Genomic DNA, 27541 nt, shown 5'->3' with positions numbered 1-27541 from the left:
CATCTTGCCTAAACACAATCTTGAGAAAATAAAATGTAGTGAATATTTCCACATCTACTGTAATGATATTTATAGTGCTTCACATCATTTGTTCTGAAACACCACCTGTTATCAGTGTCATTTTAAACACTGTGACAAATGCAGAATTTCCCTCACTGAACACTCTACACAAATCACTTTACCTGTTTTGACCCATGTGACTTCCTCGCCCTTGAATGCATTGTTCAGTTTGCCTGTAATTATTTTAAGCTGGATTTTTTGCTGCTCAATGATGTAATTGGCCTCATTTACATTGACTTCAACCTCTGGGTTGTTGATCTGGTGCATAATGCCATCTTGTTGTACGAGTGTGTCATACCTAAGAAGAAAGTTGTATATAATTTACTTTACAAATTTTAAACAACAAATTTAAACTCCACATCAAATATCTTTTTCACCAACTGGTAACTCGGAAATAATTTTGTGAGTAAAATACAGTTTAAAATGGTTGCAGTGAATCACTAGGCACAACAAATTTTGTGTTTTTCTTTTAAGAATAAATTCTTACATTCTATTAATTTTTCTACATATTGAAAACACTTCACTATAAGCATTATTCATCATATGTGATTTACACTTCACTGGAGGCATTATTCATCGCAAGTGATTTCGTTGTAGTCATATTTCACTTGCTGAACATTTAACATGCATTGGTTCAGAGGTTAGTCATGTCTACATCTTATTCAAAAATATGATAAAAAACAGGATCTTGATCACAAGAGAATCCCCTAGACTTGAACAATAGATACTTTACAGTAGAAAAAGTATATTACAAGCAGCATGGTGATGATGCTGAAACATGTACCAAGAAAAGAAAAGAAAAAACTTTATTTTCTTATAATGTAATTGTTGTTTGATGGATGCTGCAGCAATCTGATTAGCTTAAAAACTTTGTTGATACTAGCATCAAATGAAAAATGTACAATAATGTCACATTAATGTTTGAAATATCCTTATGAAATTAGAAACACCACAGGATGTAATGCATAATATTTTCATCTGAATAAAGATTTATTCATGATTTTAAAAATCAATTAATAGAATTAAATGATAAAAAAAAAGAACCCTCACTGCTCAAAGGCTGTAAGCGTCGAGCAAAGGCCTAAATTTGAAGCCCTTCACCAGTCTTGGTGACATCTCGATATGAGTGAAAAATTCTCTCGAGAGAAGTTAAACAAGATACAATCAATCAATCATTCAAAAAAATACATAGAGTCAATTCTTGATGCGTATCATAAAACTCAAAATAATCATTTCCCATTCCTTTTTTTATTGCACAGGACAAAATTTAAATGAATTCGAAATACTACGTTTTCTAATCTACATCACTTTCACAAAATAATTTGGCAATAACTTACACAAACATGAAACTTTGTTGCCCCATTAACCAAATTATGAATTTGTCTAATTCACCTTGAATTAATTTGTACCAAGGTCACTTGTACCTTATTACAGATTGCACCAAAGAACTAGATCATATGTAAATACGCCACTACATTAAGAAGACAAATACATCGCTCCTATGTTAGTCGCTACTGCCTGAAAACTCCTACTTTGCATTTCCAATTCATCAAGTTGCAATCCTTGAATGTAAATATCTTATAACATTGTGTGGTCTGCATAGAGGCAACAAAGACAGGTTTGTCAAGATATTCTAAAAATTATGTCACCATGTGCAGAGTTAGAAAAGTTTGTGAATGGCAGATGTAGACAATGACAGGCTAGGCATAAAAAGTTGCTAGGTCAAATCTTTTTAAGCAACTTTTATTACTCATGTGCTTGACTATTTAAATAATGAATTAGAAACTCCAAATGAATGAAAGCAAAAACCAAGTCAGAGCAAGTGTTGTCACTCTAGCAGACATTTCAATTCCTAAATCAATCTCTTATCGGTGATAAACCTTGGGACCAGAAATGAGAATTATATTCTTTCTATTCAGTGCATAGAACAACTTGGTACTTATGGAACTTCTGTTTCAATGGACATATTTTCTCCTTCCATTTAATCTTTGTTTTCATTCAGTATTTTTAAATACTTGGGTTGCCTACAGACATTTCCATGCAGTGCTAAGTTCAGTGTTTTGCAGTAACCTATATTTTTTACTGTAATCAGACTACAAACCGAGCTCTATCTTTGCCATTCCAGCAGTCAGTATCATTCCCTGGCTGTGCTGCGATCTGGTCGTTGTTACATACTGTGTATGGCAACTGTACCCAGAAATCCTTAGCAACACGGACCTTCTCCTTTATGTCCTTCACCAGGCGATCTAAACTGGTTCCCGCTGCAGTAGTGGGTCGCACCGCTTTGTCTTGGTCACCAGGACCAGAGTATTTGCCTAGTGAGAACTCATCATACTGACTATAGGACCCAGAATCTTTGTCACCGGAACCTGGGAGGGCAGTCTTAGGGTCGGCTTTGGCTGCAGCATCCCCTTGGGGTTCTTTAGGGGCTGCACGCTTGTGTTTGATATTTTGGGGATTAGGTCGCCCACATCCATTATGAACCTGAGAAAAGGAAAAACAATGTTTATCTATGAATAATCCCAAGTTACACATTCCAAAGGAAGTTATCAATTTATTTGGTTGTTTAAGCTTGTCCTGATTTTGAGCATGTGTAACTGCTATTTACATCAACAAACTCCTAAGCTGGAGGAGAATTGGGAAAAATACACAGAGGCCTCTTCTCTCACTAAACATAACCATTACCTGATGCTCTAAATTAAACACTCTTAAAGTTCAATTAAAACAGTGAAGATTGATTTCCTAAATTGAAAATTTGAGCAACAGCAGATCATTTTTAGAAGGTTTTACATCCTTCAAACAATGGGCAATGAGATTTGTCCATAATATAGTTGATTGTAAAGATTATTACCATGAATAAAATCCCTCTACAGAACATTAAATGGAATATTTACAATATAATTATGGCTTGTATCCTATCAGGATGCTATGGCAGCAGTCAATACACCAAACTAGAGCTGAATACACTGCCACTAAACACGAGAACTGTACTCAAGACTTCATCTGATTTACATATTTTTGCACTTAAAAAATCATGTATTGACAATTATCTTAAATTAGTTTAATTGCTTTAATTCTATGAAGATGTGTTGCATTTACTCATTTTGTGCACTGAAAAATTCTAAGATCACTGAACAATAAACTGAATATTTTGTAATTCTAAGATCACTGAACAATAAACTGAATATTTTGAATAGCATCATTCCCTTCACTCCACTCCCCCACCCCTCAACAACAAATTCACCATCAGTGGTTTTGTTCTAATATGACTGGTATTGATGAATGGTACCATTCCCAATGCTACTGATTTTCCCCAGTTCTGACACTTAATAATGACCAGTGACCCACTGCTGTTATAGGAGTTTGTCGCTGGACATTTAAGCCTTGAATTAGGGGGCCATATCTTAATATTCAAGACTCGTAATTCACTTTGTAGAAAACTTCACACTAGTTCAGTAATTTCTACACCTTTATTGCTTGTTTATATTCTTTAAAATAGCACTTATTCTGTTCTAATTCTATTTGCTAAAGTGGAAGATGTTATTTTCTCAAATTGAATGGGTATGGGTACCATTTCTATTCTGTAAAACAAAATAGGACCATAATCATGTTACTAGCACTGAGCTCCACCCCAATGTAGTTTAATTGGGCAGATTACTTCTCTTTAGGATGTTCACACTGGGATTTGCTAAATACCTACACCTGGTGGCCATTACTCATACATGAAAAATGGAATCTGTAGGTCTAAACTTATGAGTTAAGTGCAAAATATGACTGCAAAATTTATCATCTTACGTCCTTATAATGTTTAACTTGGGAACAGTTTTAGACTATATGTCTCTCGACATTCCGTTCCCCATGACAAAAATTTCCTCCAAAAATTCAATAAATTCTTCAAGAAGCTCTTAAATCACAGTGCTTTTGACCACATGTAAATGAGATAAAAACTCCTTCTTAGTGTATTGAACTTTTTACCTCATGTGAACATTCCAGTGAAGAATCCCCCCTTTAAAATGTGTTTCAAGCCACACCAAAGCAACTACCAGTTGTTTGTATATAATTTGTATGTCAATTAAGGAAAATGCAAGATGATTTCCAGTTTCTTGTTCACCTGATCTTTGACAGTTGGACTGTTTTCTTGAAGTGTCATGATGGCATCCGATATTTTGACATCAATTGGGTCTACCACAGATTCAATGTTGAATGGCCCCTCAAGACGACTTGCCAACTGCTTCATAGCCTCTGAAAATTCATTAAAATATTTACATTTATAATGAATTAATAGCTGGTGCCTGTGATATAATCATCTTGTTTTTTTAACCAAGTATAAAAGCAACAAAATTTCAGAAAGAACTTGAAATTAAACTGCAAATTCTTCAATTCTTGAATAGCCATTAACTTTGATGACTTGAGTAATATGATGTTCCTCACTCTGCATGTTATAAAAGATCAGAGTTATCCCTTAAAAACTCCTAATAAAAAATAGCCACCCAGTACTGGAAATAATTCACCGAAATTTTACACCCTATCCCCTATAACAGCACATCATTCAATATTCTTTTCAAATCTCCCTTGAAAAAATGCCTTTGAAGTGTAAGCTGGGATAAAATATGTTCAGAAAGATAATTCATCAAGTAGAGGTTGTGTGTATAGGAAACTGGAGTCACACTGTGTCAAATAAGAGAGATGATATGTCGCAGACAGAGTGATTTTCTTGCTCTATTGAGAAGCTAGTCTGCTCTACCTGTCCTCAACTTCACCAGTAAAGAGCTTCTGAAAAATGTCACACATCAGTGGCAATTAGCCAATTAATACCACCCTCAAAGACACACAGCATGAAAATTCTGCAATAAGAAAGGAATAAAATCAGTACTCGTAACTTTAGTTAGCTAAAGGAAAATAATGTCCGACTTAATATGATAGGCTGAAAATACATCCTATGATCCTTTGGTATAACATCTCGACAATGATCAGGCTGGAAGTGTCTTGCAAAATACCACCTTAACTGACTACTTATCAAATGAAAACCATCAACTTTCCAAACATGATAAAAGTCAGAAATGGAATGGAGCTGTACATGATTTTGTCAAGTTTGAGTGTTTTTGAAATGTACTTCCCAAAGTGGTCATTGCTGACAGAACCATATACACCCTCCTACACCATATACACCCTCCTACACCATATACACCCTCCTAAACCATATACACCCTCCTAAACCACTTCCTCAATCATATTTCACAACAAATTTGCCATTACTGAGTGGAATACATTATCCCTGGAATTGTACAAAATTTTACAAAATTAGTGAACAGATTCATTAAGACAACACAGCTTATAGAAAATGAGTGACTCACAGTTAGAGAATGCAACAGACAAAGCAAACAAAAAACAAGTTACTAGGAAAAGTAACATTTTTGCCAATATAGCAACTACCGCACTTCATTTCTTGAATAGCTATTTAAGAATTTTGTATTTCAGATTGTGGTCTGATAGTAAAATGATTTAAATCCATTTTCAGACTGTAAACATTCATGTTGAAGGGTCTGCTATTTAACTTTTTAAGCCCTTGTCTTGTTCAGGATCTCACCTATCTAGTTATGTATGACTACCCCCATATAATCACCATTTCAATTATCCTGGAGATAAATTGTACCGAGATTACCCCTTGTCATACACCACTGACAAAAAAGAAAACTTGGGCTCAAAAGAATTTCCACAAAGCACATGCCCCTAACAATTCCATGAAGAACATCCACCTTAAGTTAAGGGTTTTCATCATGATCATCCTCACAAAAAGAATTATTTACATCATCACAAAGAAAGATACATGCATATCTAAATCTTACTTAATGTGTATTGGAAAAGCAACTAAGGGGATCCATTATCTCATATAAATTAGATATCAAAAGGAAACCAGTGCTTGCCCCCCCCCCCCCCCCTTCTTCCATGTGCCTCCCTTTCATGATAAAATACTAGTTTAATCAACCTGTGGGCATTAACTCCAAACAGCTGAGCAAGAACTTGTAGGAGCTAAACTAGTCTTACATCAATGGCCTGTGGCTAGATGGACTTTACAGACACTTACGATTCATTTCTGACCTTACAATTTCACCTGTTTATGAGGAAATTAAGATGTAAAATGTCACAATGATGGGAGAACACCTCCCTTTCCCTTCAGGCAGGCATTGAATTGTCCAGTGACTTTATTTCCAATATACATGTACAGAACCAACTCAATTTAACAAGGTAATGGATAGACCTGTCAGGTGAGCAAGCCACGACTCTCCCGACAATATCACTATTAACTGGTCTATTACAAGCTGTGGTTGTCCTGTGTAATATTCAGTAACTTTACATCACTGGCAACAATCTCACACGATGTAACAATTTTGCTTCTCTGATAATGTAAATTGGCTAATTACAATGCTATTTGATTTTCTCACCAGAGTTAATTTTTGCTTTTTTGTTACTGATAATTTAAAGATCAATGTCAATATGAGACAAAATTCATGAAATCTAAATGCTCATATTATCAACTGAAGTATGTCTCTACTCTACTGCATAAGTAGAACTGTGTGAAAGTTTTAAAATGCAATGTAAAAGTCTACCGAGACTGTAAAATCAACGAAACACAAAAACAGTGCAAAAGAATTAAACTCCAAGATAATAACTGTGCAATTTACGTCAGTGGCACAGAGCCCCTTAAAACTCACACACCACCATCCCAGTAAACCTACATAAAACTTTCAAAACATACAGAACTTCTGTTTAGGTTTTTGCCATCTTGTGCAATCAGGAGCAGCAGATGTAGGAAAAACTTGAATGTAGTGAGTGCCATTTTCTTGGGAGAATTTTTGAAAGATTTCAGACAAGCTACCTGTACATATAACTTTATAAAATCACCTTCACATTTGTTTCACTCGCTGGAGAAAGAAATGCACAATATGAAAAAAGATGCTATTTATCTCTCTAAGAGAAGATTTGTAACTGATTGTCTCCCTTAGGAACACCCTCTTGGTCATCCTTATTCCATTTTTCCATACATAAAAGGCAGAAAATGAGCTCAGTTAATTGCAATTCCATTACATAAAATCATCAAAGACAGCCAGAGTGTCTTCCAAATTGATTTTTAGACAAGTCCTAGCACTAAACAGCTGCAACAGGATCATAATAACAGCAATTTTGTCTGAATTGTAGTCCATCTGATGAGAGATATTTTCTCTGCCTTGCCTATACAGATATCACAACCCTCCCTGAATATCTCCAGATACATTCCTAGCACCATGGTGCAATACGTGAAAAAGTGTGTGGATGAAAGCTATGAAAGATAATTTTTTATCAAATAAACACGAAAGTCTTAAATGCAGTATCGCAGCCTATCTCTGTTATCATGCTCTTTAGAGGAATAGCACTTGAATCATTAGGCAATTCAAATCTTCTTACTAAATTACATGCTATCTTCACTACAGAGTTTCATGTGTGCCATTTTTGTTTTGATAACATTCACACACATATAATAACATATTTAAAACTTGTAATGGAATTTCATCCAAACAGCCGCTCAAAAGCAATCTGATCTAAACAGCTTTAGAATAATCTCAGAATTCTCCACAATTCTAGATATTCTTTAATACTAATGACACATAGAATCTATATTAAATTAATCACAATGATTTCCTAATGACATGAAAAGTTAATTTTTCTATCTCATTTTACACTAACTGTAGTCTCATTAGATGTCATATATTCTGTCAAAGAACCTTCTGAACAGAGAAAGTATTTCCTTTTTAGATCACGAGTCCGTAGTTTTCGTCTCTTGAAAACACTATTTGTGTATCTGCATATCTTATCCTTTAATAGGGTTTATAGTTTTATCAAGGTCAAAAACACCCTAAAAGTAAAACCTAGGGGTCACATTCTCTTATCTCATAAAATATTTAAACAATTCAGTCTGTATTATGAGTCCTGGCCAAGGTAGGATACTGTATTTAGGGTATTTTAAGGGAGACATAAATTTAGCAATTTTTCCATAAATTATGAGTGTATATATATATAATTTATGTCTCCCTTAAAATACCCTAAATACAGTATCCTACCTTGGCCAGGACTCATAATACAGACTGAATTGTTTAAATATATATATATATATGTATTTTTAGCGAGAGCCAATTTTAGCGATTTTGGACTTCCAGGTAAGATAGCTATTACCTCTGTAATTGAATAAATATTAGCGATATTCAATTTTAGCAACCTCATCATTGTCACTAATAATTCCGAAATTAAATCCTCATTAAAAATTTTGCTTATATGGTATAATATAGTAACAGTTTTAAGAATGACAATGAAGAAATCAGTCAAAAAATTCATCTTCTGCTCATGAACACTTTGGTATTCAAGGAAATACTTGGCCATAATATCTGTGGAAATTTGATATGGCCACTTTAACAAACAGGATATGATGAGTTTACTTGAGCACACTTCATCTGCCACATTGAGCTGGGACATTTCCCTCCTTCACAAAAAGATAAGGGTGACAAGTCTTATTCACTGGTATTGATTAAACAAAACTTCATTTTTTTTATCAATTCTCAACCATTTCCTGTTCAATATTGAACACTGTAGTTTATATTCCAGTAAAATTGACCATTTATTATCTAAATTACTCCTTCAAGTCTGACATCTAGGAACCAGATTCTTATTTAACCTGCCAGTAGCCATACACAGAAAATTAACAGGACTTTGTTTGATCTTTCTACTTGCAATCTCTCAGTCATTCTTTCACTGGGCATTATGTCGCATGCTGCTAATGTAGTGCTATAGCTAGATGACTCACAGACTTTGTGAGAGGGGAATTTCTATGGCCTGAAAATTAGGCAATAAAATTGTGACAGTTCTTGATTCCAGACATGAATTTCTGTTACATGGATCAATAGAGACAGCACTCTTTACTAATCCTCAAACCAGACTGATCATGTTAAAGAAAAATCTCTTATTTAAAATAAAATAAACTTCCTTTCCTTTTCCACTAAAATATGAAAATTGATTGCAAATCCTTGAAATAAAACAAGATTTTCTTTTTCTCAGAATGATGATGATCTATCTGATCTATAAAAAAAAAAAACCCTTACCCCCAGCATTTCATGTTACAAACTACATGTACTTTACACATGATTCAAAAATGAGATAATAAGCACATGTAAGTAGAAAAGGATGAATGAGACAGTGGGCAAACCACAAACCACCCCCACACTTTGGTTTCAGATTATAAGATAACTCGTGGTGACTGTTTACATATTGAAGCGTCTATTCATAATCCATAGTGACTCATCTCTGCTCTTGGTCAAACATAAAATTTTATTTGTGAACATTGATTGGGCAGATGATATTGGGCAGTCAGCTCAGGCACACCACACCTGTAGGGTTTCATTTATACTTTTCATGCATGATAACAATGGTTGCAAATTGTACATTTTACCATTCAAACAAAAAACAATTATGAAACATTGTTCCCACATGATTAAAATTTAATTAATATTCCAATGAGTGACTGGTATCCGTGGAGTTTGTCTCATAAAACAATTGCTTTCATCAAATTCTGTTAAGCCAGGCCTAGAGGTTGTAAAACTTTTTTGAGCACATTTTTATACTCAGACTGTGTGCTTTAAATCATACTCATACCCAAAAGTGAAGGTTATAAAACTTTTATAAAATCATTCTCATACTCAAATGGAGTACATGCTTCGAGTATACTTTGAAGCTTGCTCCGAGTTGTACTCAAAACAAACATAGCTGAGTTTGAGTACAGTAAAAGTTTTATAATCTTCTGGCCAGGTTTTCAAGGAAGAGTACTCTGATACCAGGTAGTACTAAATCCCGGAAATTCTATAAGTTTGGTACTTGTGTGTGTGATGTCCCTCAAGTACTTAATATATATTTGATACTTCATGTAAGTGGTCACCCAAGTACTTGTACTTTGAGAATAACAATAAGCTAGTGTATTTACAATGAACTCGATACAAAGTATCAGAAACATCGCAAATCATTGTTCCCATGGATAGATCTCCCATGCTGTAAATGACTATATTCTGATGGGAAAAGTTGTGTATGTATGAGCACTGTCCAATGAATTCCATGAGCATGTTTCAGACCAGCTGTTGTGGTACATTAACTAATTATCCCAACTGAAATAAGCTTCATATACAAAACTAATTATTGACCTATCCTCATTACATTCACGAACTATTCTGATTCAGCATTTCCAATCAACAACTGAAATATTTTATCAAAATATGTATACGCCATACGACCTATAGATTTTCTGCTCAATTAAGACGGTAGTCTCCAAGTAACCCCACTTTCACCTGAGCAAGATCATTTGACCTCGAAAGCAAGGTAGATCTAGCTCAATGCTGCCCCTGATGAATTAGAACTTCTTTCCTAGTGTAATGGAAGATTTGGAAGCAATGACCTTTGGACTAGGAAAAAAGCGAGTGATTTCACAGCTGTAAAAAAAAATTGACTTCAGACAACACACACATCATTGCTTTAAATTCCCAAGTTTCCTTGGTTGACTTTGGCCATTAAAATCACATTCTCCCCCAAATATCTTATCAAAATCTGACGCCTTTGTGGGAAAAAGATCCCTTCGTCATTGCTGTCAGTTGTGACTGTTTTACTTCTGATCTCATCATCTTGGGAGTATTTTCTCCCTGGACTTGGAAAAATAAGTTTCAACATGTCTTACCAATATAATCATTCCAAAGTTCGTTCAGCTCTGAATGATAGGCCAGGCACCCCTTCATTGTATTCAGACAGTAGTTGTTGCAAGGCTTGGTCTGGGTCAGTCCTCGGCAGTGGGGGCAGTACATCATCTTCATCAGCGCTCTATTACAGGCTTCAGTGGGTGGAATCTACAAAAGTAAAATAAATCTGTTACAGTTAATAATTGATGTCTTAACTATAAAATAAAGATACTGTATATTTCATCTTCAAATGCTTATGGGGAATGCTTTCACACGGAGTAAATAATTCATAAGATAAGGATGTTTATGAATCCAATATTTTCACATGTGAATATCATGCATTTAATGGACAGGACCAGCTCACATCCACAATCACAATTCAGATAGGATGAAAAAAATATTACCTACTATATACTGATGTCTACCATTAAAATAAGGTGACGATCTGACAGTTTTCAATCTCTTTATTAGTACAGTTTTTAAGATTTATAAAACTGATTGACAGATATGTTGTGTGAGACAGAAGCCATATTATCAAAGACTTCCTTTCTGGCATGAGTTGCGGAAATACCAGGAAAACTTCCACAAATTAGTTTTTCATCTGCCTAATCCTGTCTGTAGCATTGTTCAGATGGTAAGCAGAAAATGCACATTTTCAAACGATCTTTAATTTAGTGTGTGAAAACTACTACTTGGAAACAGAGGATAAGTAAATACGGTGTTAATGACTTGATCATTGGTTTGCCCGACTGCCAAGTTGACAGAGATTAAAGTATTCCCGTATGAATTTCCCCCAGCCTGTGTAAAGTTACAAATGCCCTCCTTAGCCAGTCAACCCTGCTATCCTATGGGGCTATGTGCCAGCTCTGTTACACCTGAGATTTACCTGTGTAGTCTACTCAATGATTACCTCAAGCTATCAACCTGGCCAGACAGAATGGTGGACAACTACAGGAGATGTGCAGAAACTTTAGCACCTTAATTTCACAGTACGATTACACACATACAAATTTGGGACTACCCTACACAATGTAACCTTAGATTCTGTAAAGGCCACTCTAACAAAACACCTACAATGACAAACAGCAAACAGACAGGTATATTGCATTCCTGTTTTGTCAGACGCTAAAAAATAACCCAGGTGGAATAGAGTTGCACATTTTTCAGTGTTACCTCTATAGATACATGTGCAGGCCGGAACTGATAATTCAACACACGTTCTGTGATGCAGATTCCACCTGCAGATTACAAGATGCCTGAAAATTCCTGGGGAAATCTGCAAGGTCTCGATATAGTCAACTTCACAGGGACTAACATCTTGTGATTTACTAAAAGATTAGATCAAATCACTCTTCGGCAAACAAAATACTTTTTTTCTTGATCTTATTCCAGAGTCATTGCCAGGTAAAATGAAAACAAAGACCCTTAAACCTAATTCCTGCCATGCTTCTGATAAGTTCCATCAGTCCAGTGAAACCTCTATCAGTAAGTGGATCTTGACAGTGATAGCCAATATACTCTGTTGCTTACCATTGTTCATTATGAAATCTGGTCAATCTCTGCTAATCAACATGAGAGAATGAAAAAAATCATCTCCTTCTATTGCTGCACAGTGGTAAGTTACAGTAGGTACATATGTCTATCTACAACAACCAGTTTGGCCCAGTGCCACCCAGTTTGATCAGTTGATGACAGTTTGTAGCATCAAAGCAATTTCTAAACAACAACATGCAGAACTTTATTGAATTTCATTCAATATCGAAAAGCTAAATTTTTCCTTGGAAGTCCAATTGATTTTATGACACTAATGCTGAAGTACATAATCCTAGACTAGACACCTTACTGCTATGGCAACATTCCATCATTTGATCTTAATCAATCGATAAAATCAGATGTTCTTCTCCCCCCCTCTGTAACGTATTGTGCAGAATACAATCTGTTTTCACAAGCAATCATGGATACAGTCTAGAATGTAAACGTGTATCATTTTTACATTTCTAAGTAACTACCAGAGAAAATTATCAAAATGTGCTTGTTTACTCAAAATACAAAATTTACATACCTAAGCAAAAGCATTCATATGAGAACATTATTATAGAGCTGCACTATCAAAACATGTTAAATGCAGATTGCTAAGTCTATGATGTTTGGGGTTGATTGAGTAATAAATTTGACATACAAACCTTTAGTACTTCCATAATCACATCCCGACCAATAGCAAGGCCCTGCACAAATGTACGAGCAGCAACAAATGACCTTTTAACCTGCGTAGATAGTTTTCCTGGAACATCTCCGAATGGCTTCAAGTTTTCCATCTGACTTGTGACACAGTTTAAGTATTGATCCGAAAATTTGTGTGGAACAGATAGCAACTCGAACATTTTGCTAAACAATCTTTTGAAAAAGTGTTCTAACGCGCTGGTTAGACTCATGTCTTTGCCCTTATAATAGCTCCGTAAGTCTTGAAATAAACTTGTAAATACATGTGAATTTTGCTGGTACAGTAATCCATATGTTTTCACAAACATTGAATGCAAATCTGCTTTTGATTTGTCTAATAGGGCCGTGAAGAATTCTGAAAGCAAGAAAAAAAAGATATTAACATTCTATATCAAATGTACTAACACATTTACAATTGGTATACTATTGGTTTGATTTTTTTTAAAAAAACTTTTAAGAAAACAAATTCTTCTTATTTGCTATTTCCTGTTGAGAATGCACTTTCTGTTTGACAGAAAAATGTCAAAGTTATTCTTATTTTGTGATTTCCGGGGTTGTCCTGACTACTTAAGAGTACAAGACAGCTAGTCTAATTGACTATGCACAGGCACCATCCCTTGGTACCCTCTGTACTTAAGTCACTTTTTACGAGTTGATGGACATCAACTCAGTTAAGTTTTTCCTCCCAATATTTTAAACCTAAGGACATTTCAAGTAGATAATATTGATTTGAATTTTAAACAAGATGTGTTCGTGAAATACTAATGCTTAAAGAAATAGATAATATTGTATTTTTGCAAGAGCAAGTTCTGCATATGATCATTTTTTTAAAATGAAGCCAGGATACTGATAAGCTGATGTTACAGGGGTTTCAACATAGTTTTGATTTGTAAATAATCATCAGCAATCAGATTAGGCAGTGTTTGAAGAGAGAGAGAGAAAAAAAATCAAAGAAAATATTTGTTGTGATTTCTCCTTCCTAAAATGTGACAATAAATAATTTCATGGAGAAAGGGTGTGTTCATGATTGCATAGAAAATGAATGGTCTTGCATCAAAGGAGAATATAAATAGACTTCGCAGAATCTTTTATGGATATAGTTTAATTTAAACAATATTTTATTATGTATGAAACATAAATGGATTAGGCAGCAGACTTGCAGCCTATATAAGGGATATAGTTTGCATACATAACAAAGAATCTCATTATGTCCTGTATTTCGACTACATCATTAGAAAATAAAGAAAGAGCAAGAGAGAAAATTCACAATTCCACTTTTATCCTTCTTCGGGTAGTTTATAAGTAACATCAACTTGTAACAATAGTTTTCATACTCTCATTATACTTATATTTACATTCACTGAAGCTTTCTCTTATATATTTCTTGAAAATGACATTGCTTTCATCATAGACAACGAATACATGTTTGTGGCAAACTAGTAAAATTCGGGGGAGGGGGGGTGTGTGTGTGTGTGTGTGTCTTACCACGGTAACATCTGCCCACGTAATCATTAATCATTACCAAATATGGAGTGTCATCAAGGTCAAAGGATGGTGCATTGGTTCTTCCATTTAAAGTAATACAATAGTCAATAATACAATATTTCAGAACTTAAATCTAGTTTTATTTTTTGAAAATACATAAAATGTTTTTGTTGTTTCATCAGGTGAAATTTTTTCTGCAATGATTGCGACAATCATTGCAGAAAAAATTTACATAACCTGCATGTGAATTCCTTCAGCAATGCTAGCGACTTTCATCACCCAATAAAACTTTGTTGTTTAAATATATAATATATACTATGTGTTACAATTTTTTTTTTTCATATTGCGTCTGAAGTATTGTACATCTTCAAATTCAGACCAATGTGGTAACCTATTTTGTATCATAATGTATTGTATTTAAAATGGATCATATTGTTCATGCACCCTGAGGGTCCTTGATCGGCAACTGAACATATATATATATATACATTCATTTGTAAATGATATTCCTATAAATGCCAAGAGCTGTGTGATAGCATAAAACCACAAGCTTTAATCATTTCTCCTTTAATAAGAATTGTTCATTTCTCCTGTGCAACACCCAAACGTATTAAACCTGAGGGAGGACTATAGATAACAAGGAATATCAGGGGGGTTTTTTTAGGAGGAGGAGGGTGGGGGTTGATGGATGTCTATTCAATGTGTAAATCACTTTCAACAAATCTATGATAAAACAACAATTCCTATAGTCAACACAAAATGAAATATATGTGAGAGTTTTGCAAAGTGAAATGCTGTTAAAATTTTGGAGACTTTAATGCGAGTCAATAGAAAAGAGGAAACAAATTATTAAGCAATTTAAATTTACAGGTCTTATCAGAAATTCCAAATGATTCATACTAACCATACATCTAAATCAGTATGTGTCAAAAATTACTTTAAAAAAAAAACAACCTACATTCAAGACATGTCTCTCATAATTCATAATTAGATGTAATTTCAAAAGTTATTGCCGATAGGAACATCAAACAATTTTCTTAGTCAAGATTTCATCATTTGCTCATTAAAACCTGCTTTCAACTGAAGTTCCACTTCTAAATTCATTTAAATGGTCTTTATAGATTAGCTCTATGATAAACTTCACTCAGTAAACATGCTTTTTAAGCTAGATGATAAAAGTTTAGTAAATGAAATTATCATGACTACAATATAACACTTTGACCCATGAAATATTTTCCCACTATATTAACTAAATATTGGTTAATTGTCCATAAGTTTGTTAAGTTTATACTGTAATACGTGTAGTTTCCACAAAAACTGCTCTTAATATTATCAGAGACTTTCAGCCACGTTTATTGGCAAAAGAAAACATGGTCTTGATATATGTTGTCAAAAAGAAGGACCCTAAGCAAACATAGACTTATCCCAATGGAACAAATAGCAGCCCCCCCCCCCCCCCCCCCCCCCCCCCCCACCCAACCAATCCCTTAAAGGAGGACATCGGAGTATAAATAGCAGCCAATGAGAAAAATGGTGGTTTATTTGATTTTTCTGGCCACATTCAGATTGCAGAGAATTTTTTAGAAATATTAAAATACAGATTCTTTTTTATCATCAGATTTTTGCCATGCTTGCTCTTCTCATGAATGTGCATCTTTGGTCACAAATTAAATTTAAAATAAAAAATTTTCTTAGCTGTATTTTTCATCGAAAGATGTGAAGCAGGACATCTATTTCTAATTGAAATTCAAAACTGACAGCAGTGGGAGTGACTTAGTTTGTTATTGTTTACACCGGATGTTGTCTGTATCTCATGCAGGCATGGCAGTAAGAAAACCAGAATTCTGCAATGTTTGACTTACTTTCCTCTCTAGATAAATCCAACCTCCAAAAGATAAAATCCATAATTCAGATTTATTTTTCACATCTGTATTGAAATTAGAATAAATGTAAAATCCTCATGATATTTACATTGTAATTGTCAAGTCCAAATACCTAGCTTATCCAAAACAAATGCAAACAAGAGGAAAATAATAATGTGATTGACTGTCAAATATGAAATAAAAACTATTCCCACAAATGACCCATGTATTGTACATCTTTTGGATTTGGTAGCCATGTTCTCACAGTATCCACTACACATGTTGGCATAATGTCACGTCTGTGCCATTCCTGTCCTGGCTGAAAAAGTTCCAAAGCTCGCAGTTTTTTTCTCGGTATATCGGGGATCACTCCATACTCCACGATGTAAAAGCATGGTCCAAAACCTTTTATATTTTTCTTTTCGCAATTTTGAATTCCTGGGATGAGGCGGTCTGAATGGCTCCATTTCCCACCATAATTGTCTGTTGATGTCGTCAGTGATGCATGGTTTGCAGAGGCAGAATGGACATTCGTCTTTGTTACTGTCTTGCAGGATGACAAATTTTTCTGCATCATCTCCATTATTGGCAATGCACTCAGTTTCCAAATATCCAGTTTCTAATTCAACATTTGTCTGCACTTCTTTGTCTACACATTCTGGTCTTACACACGTGTTCCCGCCAAATTTCTCTTCCTGTGATGAGTCAATAGAGTGAAAATCCCAGTCACTATGCAGAAACAAATGTTTTATGGCCTCCATTTGCATTTCACTTACATCCAAAATTAATCTCTGCCTTTCACCCATTATTCTTACAAAATACAATAACACATTGATGGAAAATGGTCTCTAAATGAGAACACTGTAGGTACTAATTGATGCAGCTGTGTGAAGACTGACCTCCCCCCCCCCCCCCCCCCCCCCCCATGATGATATGGGTGATAAGAGAATATTTTTAATTGAAATAATTCAAATTTTTTTTATTTCAATCAAGAGTGTATATTAATTGTATTCGATAATCAATCAATAAATCAGCAGTAGGTGTTGTAAATCCTGCCTTGTATATACTATGTAGAGATTATCACTGTGGGTTACTTGTTTAGCCAAGTAACACGTGTGCTCTGTTCTGTTATCAGCATGCTGGAATTTATTTTTAACTCGGCTGCAGCAATAAGCACCGCCCTACACCAAATTTGCTTAATTGCACTACCACCGGATTTTCAAGTAGGTCAAGCTCGGCCTTTAAGCTTGCATATTCCAAACACCACTGTAACATGTTAGAAGTAGCGATATATTGGTACATGTAAATATTCGATACAGTGGAAGTCTGACACAGAATCAGGTTTCATTGTAAACAATAAAGGTGGGATTGACGTACACTAAATGTTAGGATCGTGACTTTGTCTATAAGATGACGTGAGATTATGACTGCAGAGTACTGAACATTTTAACTGGCAAATGAATGTTATTTGTTAGCTGCTGATTACAACTTCTGGTAGAACAACAAAATTGTATTCATTGATTTCCTTCAAACCAAACAAAAACAAATGACATTTTCAATGATGTTTTTACTAATCTAAAAGCTGTCAAATTGGCAGCAGTCAAATGAAAGTATTCATAAGTATGAAATATGTTTTTAAAAAAAACGTGAAAAGCATTATTCTACACTTTTTAGAGTATGATACTAAAATTCTGTTAATGAAACAATATAGAAATCTTTTATCAAAAACATTAAGATTTAATGCTAAAGCTAGCTCCTTCGCCAAACGCTCGACATTTAGAAGCAAGAACCTTGGGTCTTTTAGATGACCTTAAAAATGAACATCCCTATTGTTAAAGAGCCCTCACTGCTACAGTCCTGAATGCTACACATAGGTCTAAATTTGTGGTACTTCACCTACAGCTGGTGGCGATGTCTAAATTAGACTGAAAAATTCTCAAAGGGACGTAAAACAAATGAGAAGAACGGGGCCCCATATGACATATCTGAAAATTGAAAGGTATCTTCCTCTGCCTAATCCAAGTATGTATAAATTGGTGAAAGATATTCCCAAGGAAACTTAAATTATTGCATGCCATAGAAGGTGCAAAGTACACACGTTGAGGCAACACAAATACCCCTTCAGAGCCAAAAGTTGATAAACTGAGACAATTGTAACTCATCAATATAAAACACTATATATGAATAAGCTAATTTGGGGAATCTATGTCACCCGCTTAAGAACAGAATAAATGAGTGAATACTTGTACATGCAGGTAGAGAGAGAGAGCGATTACACAGGCGTGGTCACCCTCTACCCCCACCCCTTACAAATCATCACCCTCCACCCCCACCCCTTACAAATTCACAAAAGTAGACACATCCTTTCATTAAAACCTGATCTAAAATGTTTATAAATGCATTAGGGTGGATAAAGTCACAAAAGTTTTTGTTGTTTACTAGCATCAATTATTTTGATTTTCAACGAATGATTGTACTAAATGAAAATAATTCCCATGCTGATTTAACCTATAACTTGAAAAAGACGGCAATTTCTGATTTGTTGGTTTTTTGTTAACTCTTACATCAATTTCATAAAGACGAATTTCTGGTCTGTAGGTTTTCATTTACTACTTCATCAATTTGTTTACAATGTCAATAGGCATGTTTAAACTTTCAACTTGATGTTTAAACTACCTTATCTGAATTGTGACCTTGAACTTTCACCTTTTGATCTCACAATCAATAGAGGTCTTTCTGAAGTTATAAAAATTTATCTCTGTGGTGTCATTGCATTAACTTGGAGAAAACAATACTTATCATCTGGAAACCATTTTATGTTATATATGAATTTCTTACCTTGGTCTTTTGACCTTTGACTTCTTCAAACTATAGGGATTATTGTATGAAATTTCATTGCAAAAGCTAAAGGACTTTAAGAAATATAGTCTGGAAACCAAAGTGTGACAGACAGAATGATAGACAGACAGACCCAAATTCACGTCCCTTGCTTTTCGTCCCTTGTTTTTCGCTAAATATGGGGGACAAAAACCATCTTACTGTATGAAACAGTGAAAATAAAAGTGGAAAACTGTAAGGTCTGTGAAATTTTAAAAGTCCATGGATCTGATAACACTTCAACTTGACCTATGATTCAAAGTTTAGAAAACTACTATGATGGAATAACAGAATGATGGAATAGGGCTAAAGTATGTACCCAAAGCCATTTTATAGTGGAGGCATCAAAATATGGTTTGGACAAAAAATTTGCCATCAATGTGATTCCTATGTTATCCCCCTTTGACACTAAACTACAACCAGAACCTATATTAACTTGATTAATGGAAGACTGCATGTGAATGTAATTTGAAAGACATATATACACTTGATATAAACAATATTTACAAAGTTCTACAAGTATTAAATTTGTCAACTTATCAAGTTCTCATGATTTAGACAAGTTCGTAAATACTAAATGGGACTTGAACAGTTTCAGATGGCAATATGCCAGTGGATCTTTACAAAATGTATCAGGTGCTCATGGACCACAAAAAAAAGAAAATTTTGACAGTTCTACAAAGACATGGCCTAACCTAGCCCATATTCTTTTATAACCATCTTCTCATAAAACAAAATCCTTAAATTTCTAACTTGCTGACACAACCTGATCTGGGCCCAAACTTCTTTATGCAAGGAAAGTGAATGAAATATCTCTCTCTCTCTCTGGGCTAGTAAAATGTGCAAGAATAGGTTTAAATGATTTTCATCCGATTACAGAAAGCCAAGGACTAAGGCTATAACTCTGCCAAAATAACTTTCATAACGCTCTGACCTCAGGATAAACGATTTAATAATCACAATATCTGACTTTGCCTACATCCTACTGTCGTAATTAGATAAAATTCATTACAGATCAATTGAAAAGTCCCTGATAAAGATCAAGTGCTAAGAGGCCTGGGGTCAATTTTTTTTTTAAGTAAAGCAGTCTTTTGTTAAAACACAATATAGAAAAGTTGAGAGACTAGGATTCCACACCTATATACAAAGGGTTATTAGCCAAACCTAAATGATGACTGGGCTAAATGCTAGAAGAAAAAAACTCTTGGCCTTGTCATGTTCAGTGCATTAACAGAGCCTGAATTGAATATTCATCCAGACTATGCATTAATAAAGAATGACTGGAAATTCAAGCTGATATTTATCACAAGCACATAATAGGTTATTATTTCATTTTACATACAAGGTTTGCCAGCGCTGATTATACTACACGAGGTCATAGGCAAAGACATTTTATCCAGTGTACCTCATTAAAAACATTCTGTTTAGGAAGCAAACAGAGTAAGGCAGTTACTGCAATAGTGCTGTGGAAAATAGCTCCATTTATCTACTTAAATGTCACAAAGGTTTAAGCTTATCAAAAATGTTTTGGAATGAAAAACCATTTGTCACAAATGATTGAATTATACTTAATTAACCTGCTACAGGACAACTCCATTACAAAGAGTAATTTCTATGCGCAACAGGCACAGAGTTGTTACAGTTCAACAGTGTGATTAAACCTGTCTTTGAAGACAGGAATAACAAATGCTCCTTTTATTAATAACACCTTTTATGGGCAAAATGTGGCAACTCCCTTCCTACAACTTTCTGATACACAGCCGGAAGAACAAAACACATTCCTTAATGTAGGAATCATTTTTTTTTTCTCATGCAATCAGTGAAATGTGACGATTTACAACAAGATTTTTATCTGAATCAGATTATGGATAATTTTAATGTACTATGCTTCAGTTACTTTCAAACGATTTCACTTTGTGCAATTCAATATCAGCTTAGGGACATATCAAAACTATTTGTACTGTGGTTATCTTAATCAATGTACATATTTATCCAAATGGGGAGGTAATGAATTTCTTCCTATGCCAAGTAGAGGGCAAATGGCTGTTGCCATAAAACGCCCATCTGTCACATGCAGACTATTAATAGTGTGGCTGCTTTGGCCATATCATGAAAAGTTTATCATCACTTTATAGCCTGTAGCTGACATTTTCCTTTTCCTCTCTGTACATCTAGGACTAAATTAGACAAACAGCTGTATACATATATTCAAGGGTATGTGTATAGTTCAAGTTCCTGAACAGATAGACTTCTCTCTTTCTCTCAATGAAGTTAAATTTATATATAATTATATTCATCTTTTCATTTCACAAAATTCCTTAATTCTTTATAAAACATCTTAAAAAATGTTTCTTTAATCCTGATAAATCTATTTTTAATCTACTGCATACAATGAACAACTTCAAGCAGTCTGTACAAGATGTTGCAATTGAATTGGAATTGCCAAACCCTGGCAGCAGCAATTCAGTTTTTGCCAGACCTGGAGCACATTTGGAGTGTAACTACCTAATGTTAGTACACAGAACGCAATGGTGAAAGCAGAGGAAAGGATAAATCAGATGGGGCACGTGCATGTGGGATACCATCCCAAGTCTTCCTCGGATCCATTACCAAGTCTTGCTTTTACATAATTAAACAAAACCACACACTGAAACATTATCATTCAGTGTTTTTGTCTTAAAACATTCTTTCCTACTTACTGTACTCAAAGAGTTATGCTGTGTGTAAATATGTGTAAATATGACTTACCATCAAATTTTCTAGTTCTTGTAACAAATGTATTTTTGGCATATCTAAAAGCATCTCCTATAATTTTAGAATATTCCCTGGCACTTAAAGATTTCAGTTTGGACTCCATATCTCTTGTACAGCAGGTTGATCCATGAGGACAGACCTCTAAATGATCTCCTGCAAAAGACAATGAAATAATTGATGAGCAAGACTTTGAAAGTGATATTGAGAAACAAAACAAAACAACATTTAACATGGGCATCAATACAGCCAGTACACTAACTGTTAAATTGCTTCTTTATTTGCAAGAACTTTTCTGCCTTGTAAATCCAAAAAGGTTGCCATGACACAAAAAATAAAATTCTCATGATGACCTTAGTAGTGTACAAACATGAAGTAAAGAACAAATTGAATGTTCATGAAAATTATGTCTCACTGACTGATTTACAGCATTCAAATATCTGTTTAAAAATTCACAAAATGTGCATCATTTCCCAGTGCCAAGACACTAGCATGATCGTGTTTTTAAGTAGGCTATTTTGGTTCAGTAACAGATCACAAGATATATCAAAGAATAATTTTACTTTATGCCTATACTTTTAGTCAATTACTTTCGCATTCTGAATTGTTTTCAGATCAGATGCACAACCATCTAGAACCATCTGCAGGCAAATTACTAAAAACAAAAAATAATACACACTTGCTACTTTATAAAATCAGTGCACTGAAATCAACTGAAGAAATTCCTTGCACCAACAATATATCTTTCACAGCTCTCTAATTAAAGAGAGTTAACATGCTTGGTTTGTCTTGCTTCTCGTTACATAGAAAGAGAAGATATTTTCCAGAGGCATCCTAATGGAGAGCCCTTAGTCTATTACTAGTAACAGTCAGGTAGTCTACACATCTACATAATCATGTCAAAACAAGGGCAAAGAATGCCATTGTTAAAAATATCTGCATTTTAAGTAACACTTAAAATTTCTTTCCCCATTTTATTAACATTTTCTTCATTACAAAACTTGTGGTATATCAACCTCTGCATGTACACAACAGAAAATAATGGTATTCACCACAAATTTACTGAGTGAAGAGTGGTTATGAAATCAAGGATGAACCCCTAGAGACTTGTGGGGTATGGTAGGCTATGGACACCGTCCCTGAGAGTTTGTCCCTGAGAGTTTGCCGTCCTTTCGCTAAGCAACAAGGCTGTTTACTTGGATACTGGGGACCTTTGAAGCCCCCAGGTATCTAAACCTAATGTTTCATTATGTAGGTCCACAAGACCACAACTAAATTCATCCAATACCAATTCATGTATTATAGGGTAACAGTGAGATTATGAGTGAAATATTCTTCTTAAGTACCACACCAAAACTTCATCCAACCAATCAGAAATATATTTCTAGATTTCAGCTTATAATGTATGGAAGCATAATCTCATATATTCATTGAAGCTCCTATCCAGAACCAACTGGATTATGCAAATCAAGTGAAATTTTAATTTCAGAATTTCTCTTGACTGTTATAGACTTTCATTATATACAAGTCAACGTCAAGAATGTGTTACCCTATAGCTCCAAATCTTATACATAATTCATTAAACCTTATGTGTATACACTGCGGCAACATAGAGAGATGAAAAAAATACACACCAGCTTAATCCACGCAAATTCAAAGCATTTGGGATATCGGAATCCGGGTTTTTTTTAAATGTTGAAAAAGATATGAATTAAAATTCTCAATGAATGAAAGTCTCTTTTGTACGGTTAGTAAATCTGATCTCAACATTAACATACATTTTACATTTTAGGTCTATCATATCCCTCAAATGGGTTGAATTTCAAAGGTGATCATCACTGGAATTAGTGTCTTTATGACACGCAGTAATATTAAATTTGAACGACGCGAGACTTGGATCAATGGGACAAGCCCATCTGTGTCTGGTACTTTTTGTTAACTCCATTACTCAAAATCTGTTATCATTTCACATTACACAACTTTAAGTAGATAATATATCATTACGTAAAATGTGTGTATTTTAGATGGAAGTTTATTTCATCACAACCCTCCAGGAATCATTAATTGACATATTTTCATTTAAAATTTAGCTCACTTTCTTAACTTAGTTTTTTTCTTTCTCTTTTTTTTTCCTTCCATGTTTCCTTTTTTCAGTGGAAGCGATAAATTAACTTCATCTCTCCTATAAATATTATCATAAGAAGCTTTGACATGAGGTCATGCATTTTGCAGCCCCCTCAATGAGAAGACAGCTCAGACTGGGTGCCACTTACAATGTGGCCAACAAAGAGATTACCTGGACAAAATACAAAGGAACAGATTACTAGTCATTCAAATGAGGACTACTGGAACAAGCATCATCAAAATGCCATAAATACCAGGCCAGATCAACTTAACTTCACTTCTAATACAAACTCGCGGTCAGAATTCCGATTTCACCCACAAAACCAAATCAATTTTATAAATAGAGTATGATTTCAGAATGTACTGGGATAGTTCCATATTTGTTTGGCAAGAAGTTGAATTCAAACTTCCTTTAATTTTCTAATCTTTCAGCACCAATTATTAAAAAATCAGAAAGCTGGTCTATTTGAATCTGGTTTACTCTATACATTTTTCTGTCAACTAAAGTCTGTGTGGTAAAACCAAGTCATGCCAACCAGTAATTTAAGAAGTATTTAGATTTCAATCTCAAATACTTTTTAAAGTGCCCTTTTCTGCTACGTTTCCTAACAATGACTCATAATAGTCCTCATGATACTCTCGATTATTTTCAAGGAGGATTCAATTATTTTCCTATTTCCAAACAAAGGTAGACTGGATTTTCTGTCTATTGTCAAACCAAATGTGTGATTTTTTTAAAAATATAAATCCATTTAATAAAAAAGGGTTTTCTGGTGTACAAACTGTACAAGCATTTAAGTTGAAAAAACATAAATGGCAGCATTTAGTAATTGTAATTTTTAATGTAGTACTAGCTATTATACTGTGAGTTTATAATCATGTCATGCACTTCTCTTATACATCTATCATACCCACACAATTTTAAACAATTGCAGTATTCAAAATCTTGGTTGTTCACCCTAACCAAAGATAGAAATCAGTGTATCTTAATTACTGTATAACCACAAGCCTGGATTGATCAGTCCTTCTGTGCGCACCCATTAAACTTTTGTCTCAAACAAATCGAACATGTTATTGAACAAAGAATGAACTAAAGAAGATGAGTAAGCACCCAAACCTCTTTTTTAGATGAACAACTAATACAATGAGATAAACGGAGGCAAGGGGCACATGGATTGTCTGAACATGTCAGTCAATAATCAGGCAAAACTAGATACCACAACAAAGCTTCTCCAGATAGTCCGCAGTGTCATATCCTTTTTTTAAAACTTCCATTAAGGTCTGTTTTCTTGCCTTGTCAATCTTTGACAGAGTTTTCATACCTTTGAGTATTCAGAGACCCATGCCAGGTGTAAAAAGTCCTCAAACCAATTGTACAGAGCAATATCATGTGTCCTAAAATCACAACACCTATCAGGCTGTGTTTTCATGGCTGTTTCTCTAAGACAAAAGACTCATACTTCACAATCGGGGCCCCATCGATTGTTCAAAAAGCGAAAGGAACCATTCTCAATTTTCATTAATTTTTCATTCTGAACTTCTGGTACATTGTTCTGATCTAGTTGAATCTCCTGGAACAACATGTTTACTTGGGATCAATGTTTTGCAGAAAAATGCGTTTCTGGGAAAGGTAGATACCTTAAAAGTGATAAGGAATAAAATCAGTATTGTAAACTGCAAACTCCTGAATTTAATTTAGAAAAAACCACCACACAACTGTTTTAGACAGCTAATGCTCTGTCCACTAGCTGTCATGGGTAAAGTCCTACACTGGTCCATTATCCATGTACAAGCGTACATGTAAAGGATGTGTACATGCAGATGAATAAAGTTCTTGCCGATTGACCATGACAACACACCAATCTGTTCTCCCTTGGGAAATTTCAAACCAGATAAACTGAATAGATTTAGGTTTTCATTATAACTCATCTGATGATATGATTAAATGCAATACATACTACTATCTCGCCCATTTGATAAGTATCTCAGTAATGATTTCCTAGACCAGACACCTTGTGTTCACCAATAAATCATGTATCACACTGATGGAGGTTGAAAATATAATGAAGAAATATTGAATTTCTTTTATATTTGAAAACTGAAATATGCCTGTGATAACCTAGATGTGTACATGAATATTAAGGGTTGAAGGGTCATATGATAAAATCCTCCATGACTGTCCCAGTATCTACTGATCTGGCAACCACAAAGCTCTACACAGAGGGGACAACTTTATCCTCTTTGTAGGATTGGCATTGCATGACCAGACCAAGCAAATGTACTGTAATATTCAACGATACTAAACCTGCTAAGTCATAGGACCAGACACATAATCCCAAACCAGAAAGATTTTGTTTGTAATACATGTAGAACATCAGACCAACACAATGTATTTAAAGTACAGCGTGAAAGCAGAACGCATTAATTATAGAGGACTAGGACAGGCAGAGAAAGGAAATACTAATCTATAATCTATATCACTGACAGTGAAGCAGTCAAATACTCAAAATACATTCATGTATGGTTAATATTTCAACATCCCTAATGTGTATATTTATCGCAAATTCTATAATTAGGTATGCTTATTGCATATATCTGATATCCTTATTGTTTTTTATTTATGTACAATGACACTACTATATATATATCATGATACTATATCCTTATTATGTATGTATTTTGTATATAATAATATTTACATTGCTCTGGTTTGTTAGATTACAAATTTTGCTCAGAATAATATGCATATATATTGTCTTATGCAAGTTTTTTTTTTGCAAATTGCTTGCACCCTTCATCTCCCATTGAAAGAATTTTATTATCTAAATGATACCATATCCTTATTCAATATTGTATTATATATAAAATATAAATCTCTAAACACTTTCTTGAAACATTTCAACTATGTTAGCGGTCTTCTTCAGCAGTGTTTTCAAGACTATAAAGATCGAAGACCGGTAACACAGTCGAAATATTTCAGGAAAGTGTTTTATTTTTAATTTTCCTCTGATACATGACACTTTGTATAAATACTATATCTTTATTATGTATACTTACTGTGTATCCTTAATATTGTGTATGCTTTAATATTCCAGTATAATTTAAAGATTCCTTATCATGTAGTCATTGCATGGACAGAGAAAACATTATTCTATTTTCAAAAATCTGTTTCTTTTCAAAACATTACATTTCTTTTATTGATACCAGATGGTCTAGATAAAGTTGTCTTGCAATCCACCATTTGTTTACATCTGAAAATTTGCAGAATTTCTTAATCTACTGGAAATATGTCATACATGTCTATAACAAAAAAAGTGTTGATAAATGAATTTAGATGGCATATCAAGCCTTCTATAATTTATAGTGTTCGTTGTGTATAGTCTAAGCTCTTTCATTCATCCACATTTCTCATTCATCTTT

General features: G+C 34.3%; 1 protein-coding gene across 1 annotated transcript in view; it reads right to left on the bottom strand.

Annotated features, from left to right (window-relative positions):
* The window catches only part of LOC125657809 (glypican-6-like), a 43806-nt gene that overhangs the window by 7912 nt on the left and 8353 nt on the right, over positions 1 to 27541 (bottom strand). The window contains exons 2-7 of the mRNA XM_048888590.2: positions 21995 to 22153; positions 12986 to 13377; positions 10805 to 10970; positions 4172 to 4302; positions 2162 to 2544; positions 183 to 358 (exon numbers count right to left, since the gene is read on the bottom strand). Of these exons, the coding sequence (XP_048744547.1) occupies positions 183 to 358; positions 2162 to 2544; positions 4172 to 4302; positions 10805 to 10970; positions 12986 to 13377; positions 21995 to 22153 (1407 nt within the window). The remainder of the gene's footprint in view (positions 1 to 182; positions 359 to 2161; positions 2545 to 4171; positions 4303 to 10804; positions 10971 to 12985; positions 13378 to 21994; positions 22154 to 27541) is intronic.

This window comes from Ostrea edulis, chromosome 9, assembly GCF_947568905.1.
Source record: "Ostrea edulis chromosome 9, xbOstEdul1.1, whole genome shotgun sequence".
Classification (NCBI taxonomy): Eukaryota; Metazoa; Mollusca; class Bivalvia; order Ostreida; family Ostreidae; genus Ostrea; species Ostrea edulis.
The sequence above is the reverse complement of the archived record's forward strand: the minus strand, read 5'-3'. Positions and strand labels throughout refer to the sequence as shown.